The 17561-nt window shown below is 37.4% G+C and overlaps 1 protein-coding gene across 1 annotated transcript; it reads left to right on the forward strand.

Moving 5' to 3' along the window:
• Window positions 1–8899: 8899 nt before the first annotated feature.
• On the forward strand, window positions 8900–14786 carry slc5a3b (solute carrier family 5 member 3b). The gene is given in 4 exon segments (XM_032529569.1): window positions 8900–9176; window positions 10950–12951; window positions 12954–13190; window positions 13193–14786. Coding segments are annotated over 3 exon segments (2127 nt in total). The 5' UTR covers window positions 8900–9176; window positions 10950–11234; the 3' UTR covers window positions 13366–14786.
• Window positions 14787–17561: the final 2775 nt, after the last annotated feature.

Consider the following 17561-nt stretch of genomic DNA (forward strand, 5'->3'; position numbering starts at 1 on the left):
TGTGGGGGGGGGGGTTAGCTGGCAGTGCCCAGTGCCCAGGAGGTGCAGTGGCATCTCTCCAGCTACCAATTTACACTCCGTACTTTGGTCTGTATGGGGAGTTGAACCAGCAACCCCCCGGTTCCCAAACCCACTTCCCTACAGATTGAGGTACTGCCACCTGTGTTTTAGGGTCCTGGTATTATGTAAAATGTCTGCTGTGAAAAAGCGCTATTTTTGCTTTTGGTTACACACGGGTGTGTATTGAATCCCTTTTGTTCAAGTTCTTTTGTTCCCAATTTCAAATGTACTGTACATGTCCAGTTGCTGCTGTTGCTGCGTAAAATGATAGTTCAAAAAATGTCTGCTGTGAAAAACGTTATATTCCTGCTCTCTGACCTATCACATGTGTCCCCAATATTTTTCATCTTTAATTTAAGTGAAACACTGCATATCATTTGTCACATCAGTCTTTCAATCTGAGACCTTGTTGTGCATGTCACATTCTGTAGGATCTAGTTCTGGTCTGCATTCCCAGTTATAGTTATTACGTAATAACAATGTCATCATGACAGAATTCATTTGGATGTCAAATGTAATGGTTCTAAAAACAATACATTTTCATCTAAGGTTTTACCTATGACTTCTTTGCGTCAGTTGCAGTCATACACAGCGAGAAGGTGGCTGTTGTAAATATCTTGGTACCATCTTTGATAACACCTTACCATCTTCAATAACACAGAAGCCATGATCAAGAAAGTACACATAGTCAAGCAAACTGAATTAATTTTAGTGTTCAAAAACCCATCCTACAGTACAAGCCGTAGTTCCTTCTTTGAGAGTGTTTTATTCTGTGTTTCTCTTCATTTGTTGGTTTCCATCCCTCGCTGTCACAAACAAGAAGTAAATCCATACCATAATGAACACCTGTATCAAAATTACTGGAGCACCCCATCGTAGCCTCATTCTTTGAGCAGTGGGTCGACCCACAGGCCCGGGACATGGCTCATGTCCAACCAGTTTCACATTCTCCTTCTTGGGCGCTGCCTCTTCCTTCTGTTGTGGCAATTTTGCAATCCCAATCTGACAATGACAGATGAGACAAACACCTCTTACAATTTTGTCAAACTTGTAATGCTTAGATTATGGTGTAAAAAGACAAAGGTTAGTTTGTGAAAATGTACACCATGACTAGCTGTTTTCTCTTTTTATACCTCGGCTTGGTCCCCCCCTCTAGTCGAGGTTGCTGCTTTCAGTTGGCATGCATTGCATGCTTTTTTTTCTCAAGACAAAAGGCTCATAAGCTAAAGATCAGTATCTTCTGATTGCATCCAGGTGGGTAACAATGCCTTCGTTTAGGCAATCAGGTCAAGATTTAATTAGTCAAAGGTTGCATTGTACAGGACTGGGCATGACCAAACAACATTGCACAAATAATGCATGAAGCATACATTATTTATTACCAGGTAAGATACAAAAACTGTTCTTGACAGGGAGGGTGGTTGTAATTTAATAGGAAAGTTTAATTTAAAGAAACATGTTCATACATCTATGAATAGTATTTGTATTTTACTGTAATATGTATTGTGAAATTATGGAATGATTTGGATGTGGAACTCCAAGTCCAGCAAAGCACAAACATCACTCAGTTCAAGAAGATGTAAAAAAAACAAAAATTTCCTAGAGGTATAAAAATTAGGAAGGGTTAGGATGAAAATTCAAGTTTATTGATTGACAAAGTAGATGTTCAGGTGCAAATATTCTGATATATATTGAAAGTTTGTATGAATGAGTATTTATGTTGTATTATCTACTGTGTTATATATATTATATATATTAAATATTATATATTATATATATATATATATATATATATATGTATACACACAGTACAGAGTAATAAAGTTGTATTGTATTGAATTAAATTGAACAGGTTGTGTGTGCACACAAGGCACCAGTCTCTAGATGGCGCTCCTGTATTATACAACCATTTCCTTATGGCCAATTACAGTGCTTTATGTTAAAAGTATCAATACAAATATTAGGAAATATACAGCACAGAACACATTTTTAAACTAAAAGGTAGGACGTCAATCAGTGAGATTAATGGAAAAGTTATTTGTGATTTTGCTCTTTTTAAACACTTGTTATTCATTGAATGCAAAATGTTCAACTGTATAAGTTATTAGTATTTGTACAACACAGTTATTCATTGACAAATACTGGTCATTCTTCTCTTGTGACAATTCATGGAATATATTGACGTTGCGAGTCGGAACTGTGATTAAACAAAGATTTCTAAGTTGTGACTTTTCACCCACATGTTCTATCTGATGCAAAGCTGTTTACAGTCAAAACCATTTTCCTTTTATTTTTAGCATTCAAATTTTCTGTTGCCTTTTTGAAGTGTTTTGAAAGTATATTATACCCTATATTTATTATATTATGCTTTCTTTTGTTAAGCTGACATCACAGTATTTCACTGTTTACTGTAGCATGTTTGCGTGTAATTTGAGTGACATGCTAATTGTTCAATAGGCTATTGTTAAATAACGGACTGTAGACAAAGCTCGTTTTACTGACTTTACAGATTTATTTACATCAAATATTACACATGTTTGCAACATTTACAGGCCTCACAATTCTAACAATCAAGAGGCAGCTAGTGGACAATAATATTTCTAAGCCTTTTGCACCGGAGATTTAAGATGATTTAACATTTAATTTAATAATACAACATTTTTTATAGACTTAATGACATAATACAGTATTTACCAATAATATACAAGATGTATATAGACAAAGTGAGAAAACCGAGTATTGGAAAGTATCTGCCCGCAGTGCTCTAAAAAGTGAGGCCTGTTATTCCCTCATTGACTCCAAACTGTATTTTAGGTGATCCCATGAAGGCCTTGACAAATAAAACAATCATGGTACTACAGTCAAAACAGTTTTAGATAAGTCAAAAACATCATTAAACTCATTTTTAAAAAGTCAATTCTGCCTTTCCTCTCAAAAAACATTAGGATAGGCTTACTAGGACTGTTTTGAGAGTGAGAAAGCCATGCAGAATGAAGCATGGTGCACAATACCGTGCATAGAAAGTTCAGCAAAATGCAGCAAAAACAAAAGATTTACCTTCTCAGTTACATAACTACAAATGTCCACTGCAAAATAATAGAAATGTGAGATTTCTCCACAAAGCACTATTTACTGTTTAATATCATTCTCTGTCATAGGTTTTGTTTTTTGCCAACATTGTCTGCCAACTTTTTTTCTCACACCTTGCTTCTAAAAGACTGTTTTACATTTGTCATACTTATTTATTATGAAACTAAAACAATATCCCACAACATTACAGTGAAATTAAGAATTAATTTTCTTCTTTATTAAACCGTTTTAATTCCACCTATGAGTTTATGTTTTCAATAGTGCTTGTCTGTCTGTTATTTAGGAAATTATCATTAAAAACTACTTTAACGAGTCCATTCAAATTTTGGAAGGCTATGTCATGCACCAAGGCAAAACCTGGTAGTTTCTGGCATGGGCAGCGCCACCGTGTGGCCATTTAAAAGCACTTTATATTTGAATACCTACTAAACTTGGTGAATTATCTCTTACACAGAATCCCAATCTTCATTAAATTTGGTCGGTTAGTTCGATCAAACATCTGAACAAAAAAAATTGAATTTATTTTTGGAATTGCATTCTGTTTTTCTACAACGGATTGCCAAATTATTGGCGGTATGGCCTATTTGCGCAAAATGACATGCATGAGCTCTCGGATGGCATTCTATTTGTTTGATTTACGGTAGTTGCACTACACTTGATCTGTCTTTGTCTCAAATGTCACTTCTTGAACAAGCTCATTGCTGGTTTGGAAAGAGTTACACACATACTCCCCGAGTTTACACTTTGCGGTAACTAGCCCTGTGAAACCTGTTATCTTCAAGTTTGCAAATATTTGTGGGATGTCAGCTAACTCAAAGATAATCTGGCTAACTTCCTTTGTGGAATAAAGGTTATGTGCGTACATTGCATGTGACGAGTGGCAGTAGCTCAGTCTGTAGGGAGTTTGGATGGGAAAAAGGAGGGTTGGTGGTTCAAGTCCCAATATGGATCAAAGTGTGGTGGGGGACTGGTAGCTGGAGAGATGCCAGTTCACCTCTTGGACAGCTGCATCCTTACTAGAAGAAGAGATATCTCAGAAACTAGATGGTAAATAATTTAATAATAGAGCTTTTCCTGTGACAAGTTCACAGGTCAACATTGACCTTGAAGTGGTTGCTAAAGTCTCGTACAAGTTGCCTCCCTGACAAACGGCCATCATTTGTAAGCACCGTGAAATTTCAAAAAACAAAAAAGAGATAATGTGCCGGATTTGCTTTTGTGGCGCTACAGCAACATGATACATTTAAACAAACATATCCCAGTGGTCATGAAACTAACTCACTTACAATTTTGCAGAATTCATCCCTGTACCAAACTCAGTTTGCAAAGATCCAGATGGATATTAAAAATGATAAACGAATCTAGAAGATTGTGCAGCATTTGCAGAATAAGTATACACTCTAACAATGGTTCTATGAGTTGTGTAGGATTGCCAGAGCCAAATGTTAGCAATAACAACAAAGTAAGGTGTGCTAATTCACACAATAAAGCAAGATGCTTTCCTACTGTAAGCCCTTATGCTTCTAATGTTTGTCCATAAATAACTTTGTGGGGATTCATACTGAAAACTTCTACCAATGAGAATCAAGCCCCCATCTCACTGAGAAAACAAGGTAACGGTAAACATGATCCTGCATACCAGTTTCCACTTTCATCCACTTCCTATCTTAACCCCTGACAATGAATGGAGGAGATGTGTAATTAGCATCAACTACAATTTTGGAGTACTGTGACATGAGAGCAAGAGCACAGCAATTATCATCTTTCATTTTCAGTTCCAAAAATGTGTTGCTGAAAAAGTTCTGTCACATGAAAAACGTATTGATGATGAAGAATCTTGATAAAAAAAAAAACTGAAGTAAGACGGGCAAACACTTGTCATTCGAGTAAGAGTTTGAAGAAGTTCTTCAACCTTAATATCTTAGAATAAGGTCCAAATGTCCAAAATTTCCTCTCTCAGCACTGGCTTCTTCAGCACACCAATGTAGAAATTAATTCTTTTTTTGGCAGTGTAATGTCACAAATGTATTTATATATAAAATATATATATATATATGTAGTATATACAGTATATACAGTATATCCTGGATTGAAGGGAAATTTAGCCTAATAATGAGTTTTCACAAACAAATTTATAAATTTATAAAATAATAAAATGAAGCTTTGGTTTTGTTGTGGCCAGTAACCAGATGGTTTTGTTAAATATCTTAGCAGAAATACCCACAGGCTTGACCATTGACCAAGTTGATCGATTAAAGAAAAAAGACTGAAAAGGCTGAAAATAACTGACAGACACTGGAGCCAGCTCCTGTAGCAAAGAGAGAGAGCTGTGGCATTGCTGCCTTTTCCTCCATAAACCTGGATAGGAGGTTAATGGAAAAATAAGGTGATATACAAACTGTCAATAACCACAGAAATAGCAAACCAATAATAGACTAAATAAACAGCTAATCGGTGGTCAGTCCAACTTTACATTTATTGAGTGACTGAGAAATTGGACCACTTTTTGGCAACGATACAAATCACTTTAAAAGATTTTGAAATGAGGTATATTTAATATCTCCACACGGCCTACTTATAAATAACCTGCTGAGTAGTGAACTATAACTAAACTATTTTGTCATGAATTCTCCCACAATGAGAAACATAATTTGAGACATGATGCTAGTTAACACCACAGGTCTTATTGCTGGGATGAAGAGGCAAAAGCTGGCCAAAGCAAACAGGAACTTTAAAGTGAGCTAGGCCTGCACAGGATCAATTACACTGTACAATGCATGACTGTCAGTGGCAAGATGAGAGCAATGATAATCTTAAAAGATTAATGTGGCGGCAGTTTGTGGAGCCAGACACTAGAGTTGATCTACCCAAAACCTCAATGCATGATGGGAAACCAGGATCTTTCCCATGTCTAAGTACTTACTGACACGGTTAATCAACAACTTGTTTTACACAGGCTATATTCTTTATTTGAATAACCACTGTGTGGTCAAAGAAAATAAATGCTTCGTTCCATATATAGCAGATACTAAAGTGCACGATTCTTACATTGTTTTATTGGTTGTTAAAATGATTATGATGATTATTATTACAATGATATAATGTGCTAAAAAGTGGGCATTACAGCTTAAGGGACCCAAACAATTTACTGATATTTGGCAAAAATACTTTTTTCTTTACTTCTCTCTTTGCATGTACTGCTTGTAAGGCCTGCGGGTTTATGTATTATTGCATTATGACAGCTGTGTTATTTGAGAATATTTAACCAGAATGTCTGTATTCTGGGATGGGAATACGTTCAAGGAGTTCCAAGGTAAAATGACTTATTCTTTTAATTAACATCAGAATTAAAGAAAATAAATGCTTTTGTGATTATCACAGAACATAAAGTAAGTAACCACTATCATGGCCTACCAAATAGAAGATCATTTTACGTTTTTCATTTTTGTTTGCTACTGTCCTTTACATCATAATTTGCAAATAACGTTGAGTCAAGCAGTATGATTTCTAAATTCAGACTGAGTAAAAAAGCAAGATAAACTAGTAAACTAGCTTTTTTATTATTATGTATATATGTCCACTTTAATGTTTCGTTAATACTTGTACATAAGCCTACTACTTGTTCATGTATTTGTATTCATATGGGGCTATGTTTATGTACTCATTTAGGCCTACATGTTGGATATCCTCTGAAATAATGTTAATAATAACAATTTTTTACATGATAGCTGATTGGCTATATTGTCTTTCAAAAATACTGGTGGATTGGGTAAGTGTCTATGTGGAGAATGAATGAGTCAAATGTATTGTCTAAAATGTGTTAATATTAGACAACAACACCACTAAATAGGCTACCATGACTAGGCAGATAATATATAATTTATAAGTGCATTTGATTTGAAGGCACAATGGTCGATACTTAAAATATAATCAGATCAGCTTTTCCAAGAAAATTAAAGGACAATTGCAAAGCCATGCGGTAATTTCAAAAAGGTAAATTAATTCATAAGTTTAATTAATTAACCCTCCTGTTGTTTTCAAACTTTGTACATCGGAAATTTGGGTTTCTTTCAACCAAATTCCCCAAAACTAAGATGGATGGTTCCATACAACGTTCTTCGCAGGTAAAATTGACGATTACTTTCATGGAATTTGGGGTATTTTAATAAATTTTGTAGCATTGGAAAACAAAATTGAAATGGTTTCCTTACTAAACTTTGACTTATACCAGTGATTATTCACTCAACAGCCTCTTATTTTTTTGGTATTAGTATTATTTGTCAAAAATATTCATTATTTCTGATAATTTATGTATCAGAAATAATTTAATTTAATAATTTATGTAAATATAAAATATATTTTTTTCTCAAAATGTGGATATTATTTAATATAAATGGGGTTTAATGACCATGAATTTGAAAAATAAGTGTAAAACTAGTGGTAATAATATGGTATTAGTGATTAGTTTATACTGGTGGTTTTAGGAAAAAAAGCAACATAACCGTTACAAAAGTGTTCATTTCCAACTTTGACAAGTAAAGAAAACACAAAAAATGTACACTGCCATTTGTCCTCGAGTGACCTGCTGTCGCTCAACAAACACAGACGCGCAGGGTTTGACGGGAAATGAAGTTTTTCTTGAAATGGAATTTTCCAAAATATCTCTCTAGAAGAGTGAGTGGAAATTTACTGATTCCCTCCCCCGGTAGTATGCAAAGCATGTCTGCTTTGCAGGATGTTTTGTTGGAAGTCAACCATGTGACAGCTGAAGCTGTTGCCAGTTATATTTAGCCTATATTAGCCAATGAAGACGGGGTTTTTCCTGCAAAGAGGAATGCTTGGTGCCCCCCAAAGAGGTCGTTTTAGCCACCGCTAACGGAAAATTTCCTCCTATGGCCTAAAGTGACATCCATTTCCTCACTGACTAGCCTGATGCCTTCCTATGTCATCATGTTCATCCTTGTTGTAAAACAAAAATAGGCCAATATGTGCTTGCAAGAAATCCGTATGCATACCTTTCTGTCTCTTATCTTTTGTTCTGGGCTTTTTCATTCGTCTACAGGATACAATTCCATTTTAGGGGAGCTTTAGGAAAAATAATGCACTGAAAAAGTTAAAAAAAGAGGCAGCATTGAACGTTTCTGGATGGTTCCATATTATAACTCCAAAATCCGATTAAAAGATCAGTCCGAGTAGGGGTTTCTAGTAGTTTCTAATTTGAGACATTACGACTGAGGCATTTCAGGTTAATAAGCCAATTTCATATACATATATATATTGTGGTTGCATGCTGGAAAAGATTATCTAAACTGTATTATGAGGTAGGTTTGTTTAATAAGGTAGTTTATAGGCTACTGCAGCGTATTGCATTTACCATAGAAAATAAAATATACAACTATCTTTATAAATAAAGTGTCATCGTCATTGGCAGTAGACTAATGTAAAGTTAACAGAGTTTCCATTGTTTAATTCCGATTAATTTGATATAATTTATAGGTGTTTATTAGGCTACGTTATTTTTGATAGAAAAAGCAAACAAAGTGGTGAATTGTCTTCTCCTAATTAAAACATGCTGTGGAAGGTGTTAGTTGGCCACTTTTCTAAAATAAAGGCTTCCTTTTATAATTTAGTTAATGTAAACATTAAGTCAATACAAGAGTCCGGGATTATTATCTTGAGAAATTTCCAATTGGTGTTTTAGCACCCAAACGCCTCGCGGCTGTGTGTGTACACGTGGGTGGGGCACGGATTGAACGGGCTCATATAAAGAGGAGAGGCAGCAAATGTCTAGCGGTCATCACGGCTCCCGTGAAACGTAAGGTACGGAATATAAAAACGGACTGCGAACGTCAAAAGAACATATCGACTGTGAAGGAGCACTGCGTAGTACGAGACGCAGCTATCCTTTGGGAGGACCGGTCTTCAGGAAGGAGTCACTTCTTCATTCACATCTCCGAGATCTCCCCTCTGTGGCGTGGAGTGGCGTTTTAGCATCTTTAGCGTGTATGCTAACACGAGCCAACAAGGTACATCTTTAATGTTGAAACAATGAAGCCGGTGAGGGCTCGAGTGACTGTGACTTTTGAAATATGTGGTCATATGTTTGCATTAACGCTGTACTTTTGTGTTTTCCGGAACGACAATGAATGTACCATTTCTACCATGTGTCAAATGCATAGACTGTATATCTCAACCAGCTGACAGTTCCGTTGAGATCTGGCCGCTGACTTTAGCCTGGAAGAAACACTTTGTAACATCATGTCATACTTGCCTGTATGCTATAATACATATCTAAAAACGAATCCTGCAGTGCACCTCGGATGCAAGGTCCTTTAAAGATGCGCAGCTCTTGTAGTCGGAGTGACTTCTAGAAATTTCCACACTCCTGATAGGTGCGTCTGTGCACCACATGCATGCCTTGGACTGGTGTCAACTCTCCTTTGTATTCAAAGACTGTCAGCCACATTTGGCCGTCAAGTGAAACAGTAGTTGTTCTGTACACCAAGTATCCACGATGCCACTGTTTTGACGTGGTGGCAACTGGATAGACAATGTTTAATTCATTTGTAGCTCATATTTGAAAGGAATGGTAAAGCATTCAGTGTCTCCATTCAAGCTACATGGACTTGTGCAAGAGTACCAAAATCTGTAATTTCTTTCACTTTTTCAAACATTGTTAGCCTATAAGTCATCACCTCCCTTGTGGTTGAGCAATGTACCTTAGGGTTTAGTAAATCCCCCGGGCTTTATGCATGTCAAGGCTAGTTTGCGTCTGCATCTTTCTTTGCTTTTGAATACCTGGCACAGTCTCATTAATTGAACTTTCTTATGGCAGAACTCCAGTTCCATCACCACTGGTGGAAATTAGTTGTTGGCTTTCCCTTTGTCAGTAATATGTTACAGAAAGGGATAGATATATATATATATATATATATATATATAATATATATATATATATATATATATATATATTTTTTACACAGTTCTATCAATCAGCTTGGCCTTAAGTTAGTGTCCCTGTGACAGCGGCAGCCCCATATTTTATTTTTATTTTGGCAGAAGCCAGAGTGGCTGGTAGTGATTATGTTTGAATCCCACATTATATAACTTTGCTAATAAAGGATATTAATCTATTCATGACAATGGAGGCTATATATATATTAGACAGAGTCTGTCTGCCCGTCCTTTTGGGTCCTGGTACGTCCATGTGCTTTTGTTTTATTCATGGCTTAACCATAAGGTGGCATATCACGATTTTGTAATCTTTAGCATTTTCCAAAAATGCTTAAGATTACCTACATAGAGGCATGTCAAGAATTTTGACGATGATATAAGTCAGGCCACTTACTAGGTAATGTAGGAACTGCATTGTCTTTGGCTACATGTTTTTGTTCCTTGTTGACTCTTATTGATGTCTTGCATAATGTTATTGAGCTTTACAGGCTTAAGTTCTTTGTGTTAAAAAGATTAAGGAGGAAAGTCATAGGCAGGCTAAACCCAATGAGTGATGCTGGAAAAATACTGCAGTTGCAAAACTGAATTATCCGCATTCTTATTAAACCACATGTGGTTTATAGAGCACTATGCGATATTTTACCTTTTTTTTTTTTTTTCATTGTGATTTTGATAATTTTAGGTTATGGATTGTGATATGATGGTTAATTTGACTCCAGCCATTTTTAAACCTCACTTTAAGTTCTATCCTGATAGACTGTAAACTTTTAAGCATTTTTGTGATTTTTCCCGTCTTATATTACGACTCTAATGAGGTGTTTTTCGTTGTCTTTGCTGTCTTGCAGGAATGCTAACGCTAGGCTTTTCTAGACCAGAGGCCTACAACATCCTCCCCTAAAACTAGAACGACCTCAGTGCCAGTTGATAACACCCTCCGAAGCACGCCTAGTGAATTTGATCTGACTGTGGATACTACAGATTCCATCCAGACAGCAAACCAAAGCAAAGCATTTCTATTGCTCCTTTTTGAACAATTGAGTCTATAAGTTTGACTTTTGTATTCCTTTTTTTTTTGTAAGGATTTGTATTGTTGTGAGCCAAGAGATTGTTTTTCAAAGTAATCTGCAAAAATGGGTCCTGGAATGGAAACAGTGGACATAGCTGTGGTAGGACTGTATTTTGTTCTGGTGCTAGCCATTGGGTTTTTTGCCATGTGGAAAGCCAATCGCAGCACTGTGAGTGGCTACTTCCTGGCTGGACGCTCCATGTCATGGATAGTGGTAGGTGCCTCCCTCTTTGTCAGCAACATTGGCAGTGAACATTTCATTGGCCTGGCTGGGTCAGGAGCAGCAAGTGGCTTTGCTGTTGGAGCATGGGAATTTAATGCCCTTCTACTTCTTCAGCTGCTTGGCTGGGTTTTTATCCCTGTGTATATACACTCTGGAGTCTACACCATGCCAGAGTACCTGTCAAAACGCTACGGTGGCACCAGGCTAAAGGTTTATTTTGCTCTCTTGTCTGTGTTACTTTACATATTTACCAAGCTCTCTGTGGACTTATATGCTGGAGCTCTCTTCATTCAGGAGTCCCTGGGGTGGAACCTTTATGTGTCTATTGTTCTGCTCATCAGTATGACTGCATTGCTCACGGTCACTGGTGGATTGATGGCAGTACTCTACACGGATGCACTTCAGGCAGTGTTGATGATTGGTGGAGCCCTAACCTTAACCATCCTCAGCCTGATCAAAGTTGGCGGGCTAGAGGGTGTCAGAACAAAGTACATGCTGGCAGTTCCCAATGTTACTGCTATTATGGCCACTGGAAACTTCACCTATTCTCCTTCCTGCCGCATTGAGCCCAAACCAAACTCCCTACGCATCCTTCGAGGTCCCATGGATGAAGACATCCCATGGCCAGGCTTTATTCTTGGCCAGACCCCTGCATCTATTTGGTACTGGTGTGCAGACCAAGTCATTGTTCAGAGAGTACTAGCAGCAAAGAACATTGTTCATGCTAAGGGCTCTACGCTAATGGCTGGATTCCTCAAGATTCTGCCCATGTTTCTAATAGTCATCCCTGGAATGATCTCCCGCATCTTGTTTGCGGACGAGATTGCCTGCATTGGGCCAGAGCACTGCATGGCTGTGTGTGGTTCTCAGGCTGGTTGCTCAAACCTTGCCTACCCACGCCTGGTCATGGCAGTGATGCCTGTTGGACTAAGGGGTCTGATGATGGCAGTCATGATCGCTGCCCTGATGAGTGATCTAGACTCGATCTTCAATAGTGCAAGCACAATCTTCACACTGGACATCTACAAAACTGTTCGGAAGAACGCATCTCAGCGTGAGTTGATGACTGTGGGCCGCCTGTTTGTTGTTGTCATGGTGGCAATCAGCATTGCCTGGGTTCCTGTTATTATTAATATGCAAGGTGGACAGACGTACCTCTATATCCAGGAAGTTGCTGGCTACCTCACTCCACCAATTGCTGCCCTTTTCCTGTTAGGTGTGTTTTGGAAACGGTGTAATGAGATGGGTGCATTTTGCGGAGGCATGACAGGTTTCACACTCGGTGCCCTACGACTGATCCTAGCTTTTGTCTACCGCCAGCCTCGCTGTGATCAGCCAGATGATAGGCCTGCCTTCATTTTTAATGTTCACTACATGTATTTTGCCGCTGGGCTGTTCTGGATTTCAGGGGCTGTTGCGGTCATGGTCAGCCTCTGCACCTCTCCACCAGATGAGGAACAGGTTCGCACCACCACATTATGGGGGCTTCGCAACATCAAAATGATTTCCACAAAGGACCGAAAGGAGACCTACAGGCTGAATGAAAAGAGCCATTGTAGTGGGATGGGAGACTTCATAAAGATTTGCCCCCAGATATCAGAAAGGAGATGTGTTTGGATGGGGCGGATGTCAAACTCCTGGTCCCATCCACTGACCATGACCCAGCAACCCCTAGTACAGAAACATCCCCTGCCACCACCCCTGCAGAGCAGTTTGGTAATGGAACGCTGGAGATGACCAGAGAAGAAAACTGCAATGTTTATCACGAGACTGACAGGTGTATGCGTGTACTGGAATGTTTTGTGGCTGTAAGGACAGACCACAGACCGATCAGCAGAAAATACAGCAGGAGGATGCAACAGTCATTGCAGAGATGCTGTACGAGTCACCTAGAGATAAATGTATTCTTAACGTGAGTCTGGTGTGTGTCTGCTGTTTGGGCATCTTTATGTTTGTTTATTTCTCTCTGTAATTGAACTCTGCACTGAACTAACTGATTGGTGTGGGGGCTTTTATTAAGGTGGTGGTGGGGGGGGGGGGGCTGTTAACAAACAGTTGCATTTTCAAAGATTTGAGAAGCTGTCTGTAATATTTACAGTTGTCATTTGTAGCTCTTTAACAGGGTTTTAAGCTTATTCTAATCATTTATTTAAATGATTAAAGCTTCTCCACACACAAATGTATTCTTAAGACTATGAAGCTTATTTTTTTATTTTGTACAGTGCTGTTAATCCTGCATTCAGAATATGTACTGGGTTTTTAGAATTGTTCTTATTTGACATATGCACTTGTCTGTCTCTTGCCTTTTTTTTTTTTCTTGAAAAATGTATCCTGTTTTTTTTGCCCCATTGTTGATGGTGATTGTAGGCTTAACTGATGGTGTAGCATACGTAGTTGTAGTCAAACAAACTTTAGGTTATAGGCCATGATAGTTTTGAACAAGTTTCTGCCACTGAACACTGTATTATTACTGCATTGTATCAGTAGAACTTTGAGTATGTGGTTACTATATAATTTTTATTGTGCCCTGAACTGTCATTTCAAGGTTATTAGTAAATCACTTAACCATTTTGTTTGTTGGGAACTATCTCTTTTGTAAGGGAACCATTATGAAGATTTTAAATTTAGTTAAGTTCTAAAAGCATTACTTCTCTGCTGCTGTTACATATGATGATTATATTTATGGTGATTATCATAATCACTGGTTTGATTTAGCCTACTGGAGGTAGGTCAAGCTTACATGTGTTCAGCAGCACAGACTATGAAATGAAGCACAATATTAGAAATTGTTATCCTCTTATTTATATATTTTATCATCTTAAGAAAAGAAATAGCCAAAATTAATAGAGTATGGTACTTTTGATTTGACTATTCAATTTGTTGTCACTGGTGACTAAATTCCATTCATAACAGAATCTGTATTGGTATATAAAATCTTATATATGTACTTTTTATGCACTACTGTATTATAACAAAGGTCACACGTACCAATGCTCATGATTCTGTTAAATTTATATTTAATGTCTATCTCATTTTATAGTCAGATCATTAATAAGTGAGTCTCTATTATGTTACCTGTGACCTACAATACAACATACCTTATAATTCAGGGCTCGTTGCTTCACTCACAATATAAATTTCTTCTATAGCAGGCTATCTGTTGTATATTTACTGTGTGTAAATGTACCTTTAGTGCATTTAATCTTGTTTCAAATGCATCTTTTATAAACCTCTTACCAATCGTGTCTTAGTAAAAAAAAAAAAAAAAAAAGTCATAAAAATGTTGTGCAGTGAATACCATATTTGTTTAAAGCCATGTGATAAATCACCTTTGTCATGTATGTCTAGTTTTAGTTTATACATTCCCATTTTAAAGTGACTGTCCCCCTCCCCTGCTGAAAAATAAATGTGTTTACGTGAATCGTCTAAAATGTCGGTGTTATAATGTGACAGGCCAATCCTTGTTAATAACATGAGGATTAATGTGTGATGATTACTGTATGGGAAAGAGCTTTAAATATACATTGCGTTATTTTTAGAGAAAGAAAATAAAATTTCTGAGGAGACAAAGACAAATGTGTACTCATTCTTTATGTTGTGACAGTAAAAAACAGGAACAGTTGGAGAAAATACCTTTTATAAAACAGTGGCTTAACATGAACATCTGAAATGGGTTGTGACAGACCTACCCTCCCATCCAGTGTTCCCCATATATTTTGGGACTTTCTGTCATTGTTGTCCAGGGTAACATAAACCCAAGCACGGCCTTACTAGTCTGCTCAGAGCCAAAAGAGCGTTGGGTGATTCCAGGCTTCTTTACACAAGATTAAAAAGCCAGGATCAGTGGTTTAGTAATCTCCACTTCCTACTAGTTTAGCTCCATACATTCCTGTACCCTCAGACAACCAAAACTTACACCTCTGTAACTTTCCATGATTAAATAAGAGTGGATTAAATGTTAACCTGTGAATACGGCATACTTTAAAATCTACTTGTTAGTAAACCTAGAGGCCAAATTGCAAAACTAAGCAATATCATAATGATTCATATGGTTAGGTAATGTGTTGATGAATACAATATGTTTTTTAGGAGTGACACAATTTACACTTTTACACTGTTATGGCATTTAGAGACCATGAAATGTTGCATCACTGATGTCCTATGACTTCCCCTTGCAACAAATGAACATGTACCATAGCACGCACACTTCAACAAGGTGTGTGGGAAGGAACAAATTAAAAATATTACCTATTTTCCGAACAGCAGGTGCTTTGCAAGGCAGGTGAATAAGTAACTATTAATTTCTTCAATGGAAAATTTTCTTTTAGTACAACCTAAAACCTTACCTTCAGCAGGAAGAGCACATTTCTCTTATGAAAGTGGGATACAGACCTGTGCAGGAAGATGTGATTATTGTTTATGCATCATTCACTCAACCATGATTGACTATTTTTCAACTGGTGTAAGGAGGACCTCAATTCACCTCAGCTAAAAGAAAACTACACCCCTTTACCCTCTTCAGACATGTGCCAAGAGAATGATTGAAGATTAAATGCCTCACTATGTTGTTTCTGAGTTGATTAAACAATGCCTTCTCAGTCCCTTGAATGTTATTGCGAATATTGCATCAGTGCTCTTATTTTCCGAGGTTAAAGCATGTGTAAACGTTTAAATGTAACACTAGCACTAAATGCAAACTACAGATTGAGGATGTTGTTGCTGTATTTGGTCATAAACCAAAATATTGGACAAATAATACAGTTGACTTAGTAATAAGGCTGGAGGCAAATCAGGGTGTCATCAAAGTGACAACATGAATGTCAAAATTTCATGGCAATCAATCTGATAGTTGTCGAAATATTTCACTCAAAACCACAAATGTGAAGCTGCTGGTGGTGCTGGGAAAGTCGACGTATCACAAAAGTCAATGTGATACATCCTCTGGGGAACATAAATGTCAGATAACTGCTTTTTGTCAATCCATCCAGGAGATGTTAAAATATTTCACACCATAAGTGAAAACTTTGACCTGGTGTTGCTAAAGGAAGTCAGGTAAGCACTACATCACTAGTGTTCATCCTCTGGGCACCATGGATTTTTGCACCAAATTTCACATCAATCAACAAAATAGTTGTTGAGATATTTCAGTAAAAGGCAAAGGTGTCAAACTACATTTACTTAAGTAAATGTCCTTCCACTACTGTTTATTTAAGTAGTACAGGTATATAGTTCTCATGCAATAGCAATCATCTAATTGATAATCTGCCTGTGCACAATAACATGTCCTTGTGTTTCCTCTCTGACAGTCTTAAAGCTGCAGGCCAGGACCTCAGCTCTCTTCTATTGGTGTTATTTTACATCCCTGCTGTAAGACACAACACACAAGTTTGACGAGTTGGGTTTGACAGCGCTGTACTTCAAACTAGTTTGAATTTCCTTTTTCACTTGTCATTCCATTCTCTTACATGCTTTGCATACTCCTCCACTAACCCTCACCCAACTCACACCCTCCCTCTTTACTGGAGGGAAGCAATAATATTGTCCTTGTGGAAAAGTACTGTCATACAGGCCATGCTTTGTTCATTGTCTATTTTGGAGAGTGAAAACACGAACAATAGCCTGAAACAACTGCTCCAAATAGCCTCACTGCGTCGGAATGATGATATTATTAGATGGGATTAATTAGGCTGTATCCTTTCCAATCTGTCAATAGCTCTGTGTAACATGCATAGGAAAAATTTAATTGAAATTTTATATGAATGCTATTATATATAGCATGGTTATTTTTGTACAGGCTTGCAATTTTACTCTCAATATTAAGACCTGTCCAAAGGTTGCACATCATATTCACAGATATAAAGGTTACACATCTTAGAATATACAACTGTGGCATAACAACATATCAGTGTCAGATGAACTCTACGGATAAGATGGCATTTGTTTGCCTAAAGGCTTGCTAAGCAGGACTTCCCCCATTAAAACACCGTAACCCGTAACATAACATGCTTAGTCTTTATTTACATCCTATTGGCAATCTGTGTCAGTGATTGCATTGACTCAGCCTTCTCCCTATATTATGTCTTCTTATTAGTGCTGTGTGGAATCTTTTAGAGTGGTAATCTTTTGGCAACAAATGTAATTAATGCTCAGCACTGATCTTCTAAAGAC

The sequence above is a fragment of the Etheostoma spectabile genome, chromosome 11 (assembly GCF_008692095.1).
Source record: "Etheostoma spectabile isolate EspeVRDwgs_2016 chromosome 11, UIUC_Espe_1.0, whole genome shotgun sequence".
In the NCBI taxonomy this organism is placed as follows: Eukaryota; Metazoa; Chordata; class Actinopteri; order Perciformes; family Percidae; genus Etheostoma; species Etheostoma spectabile.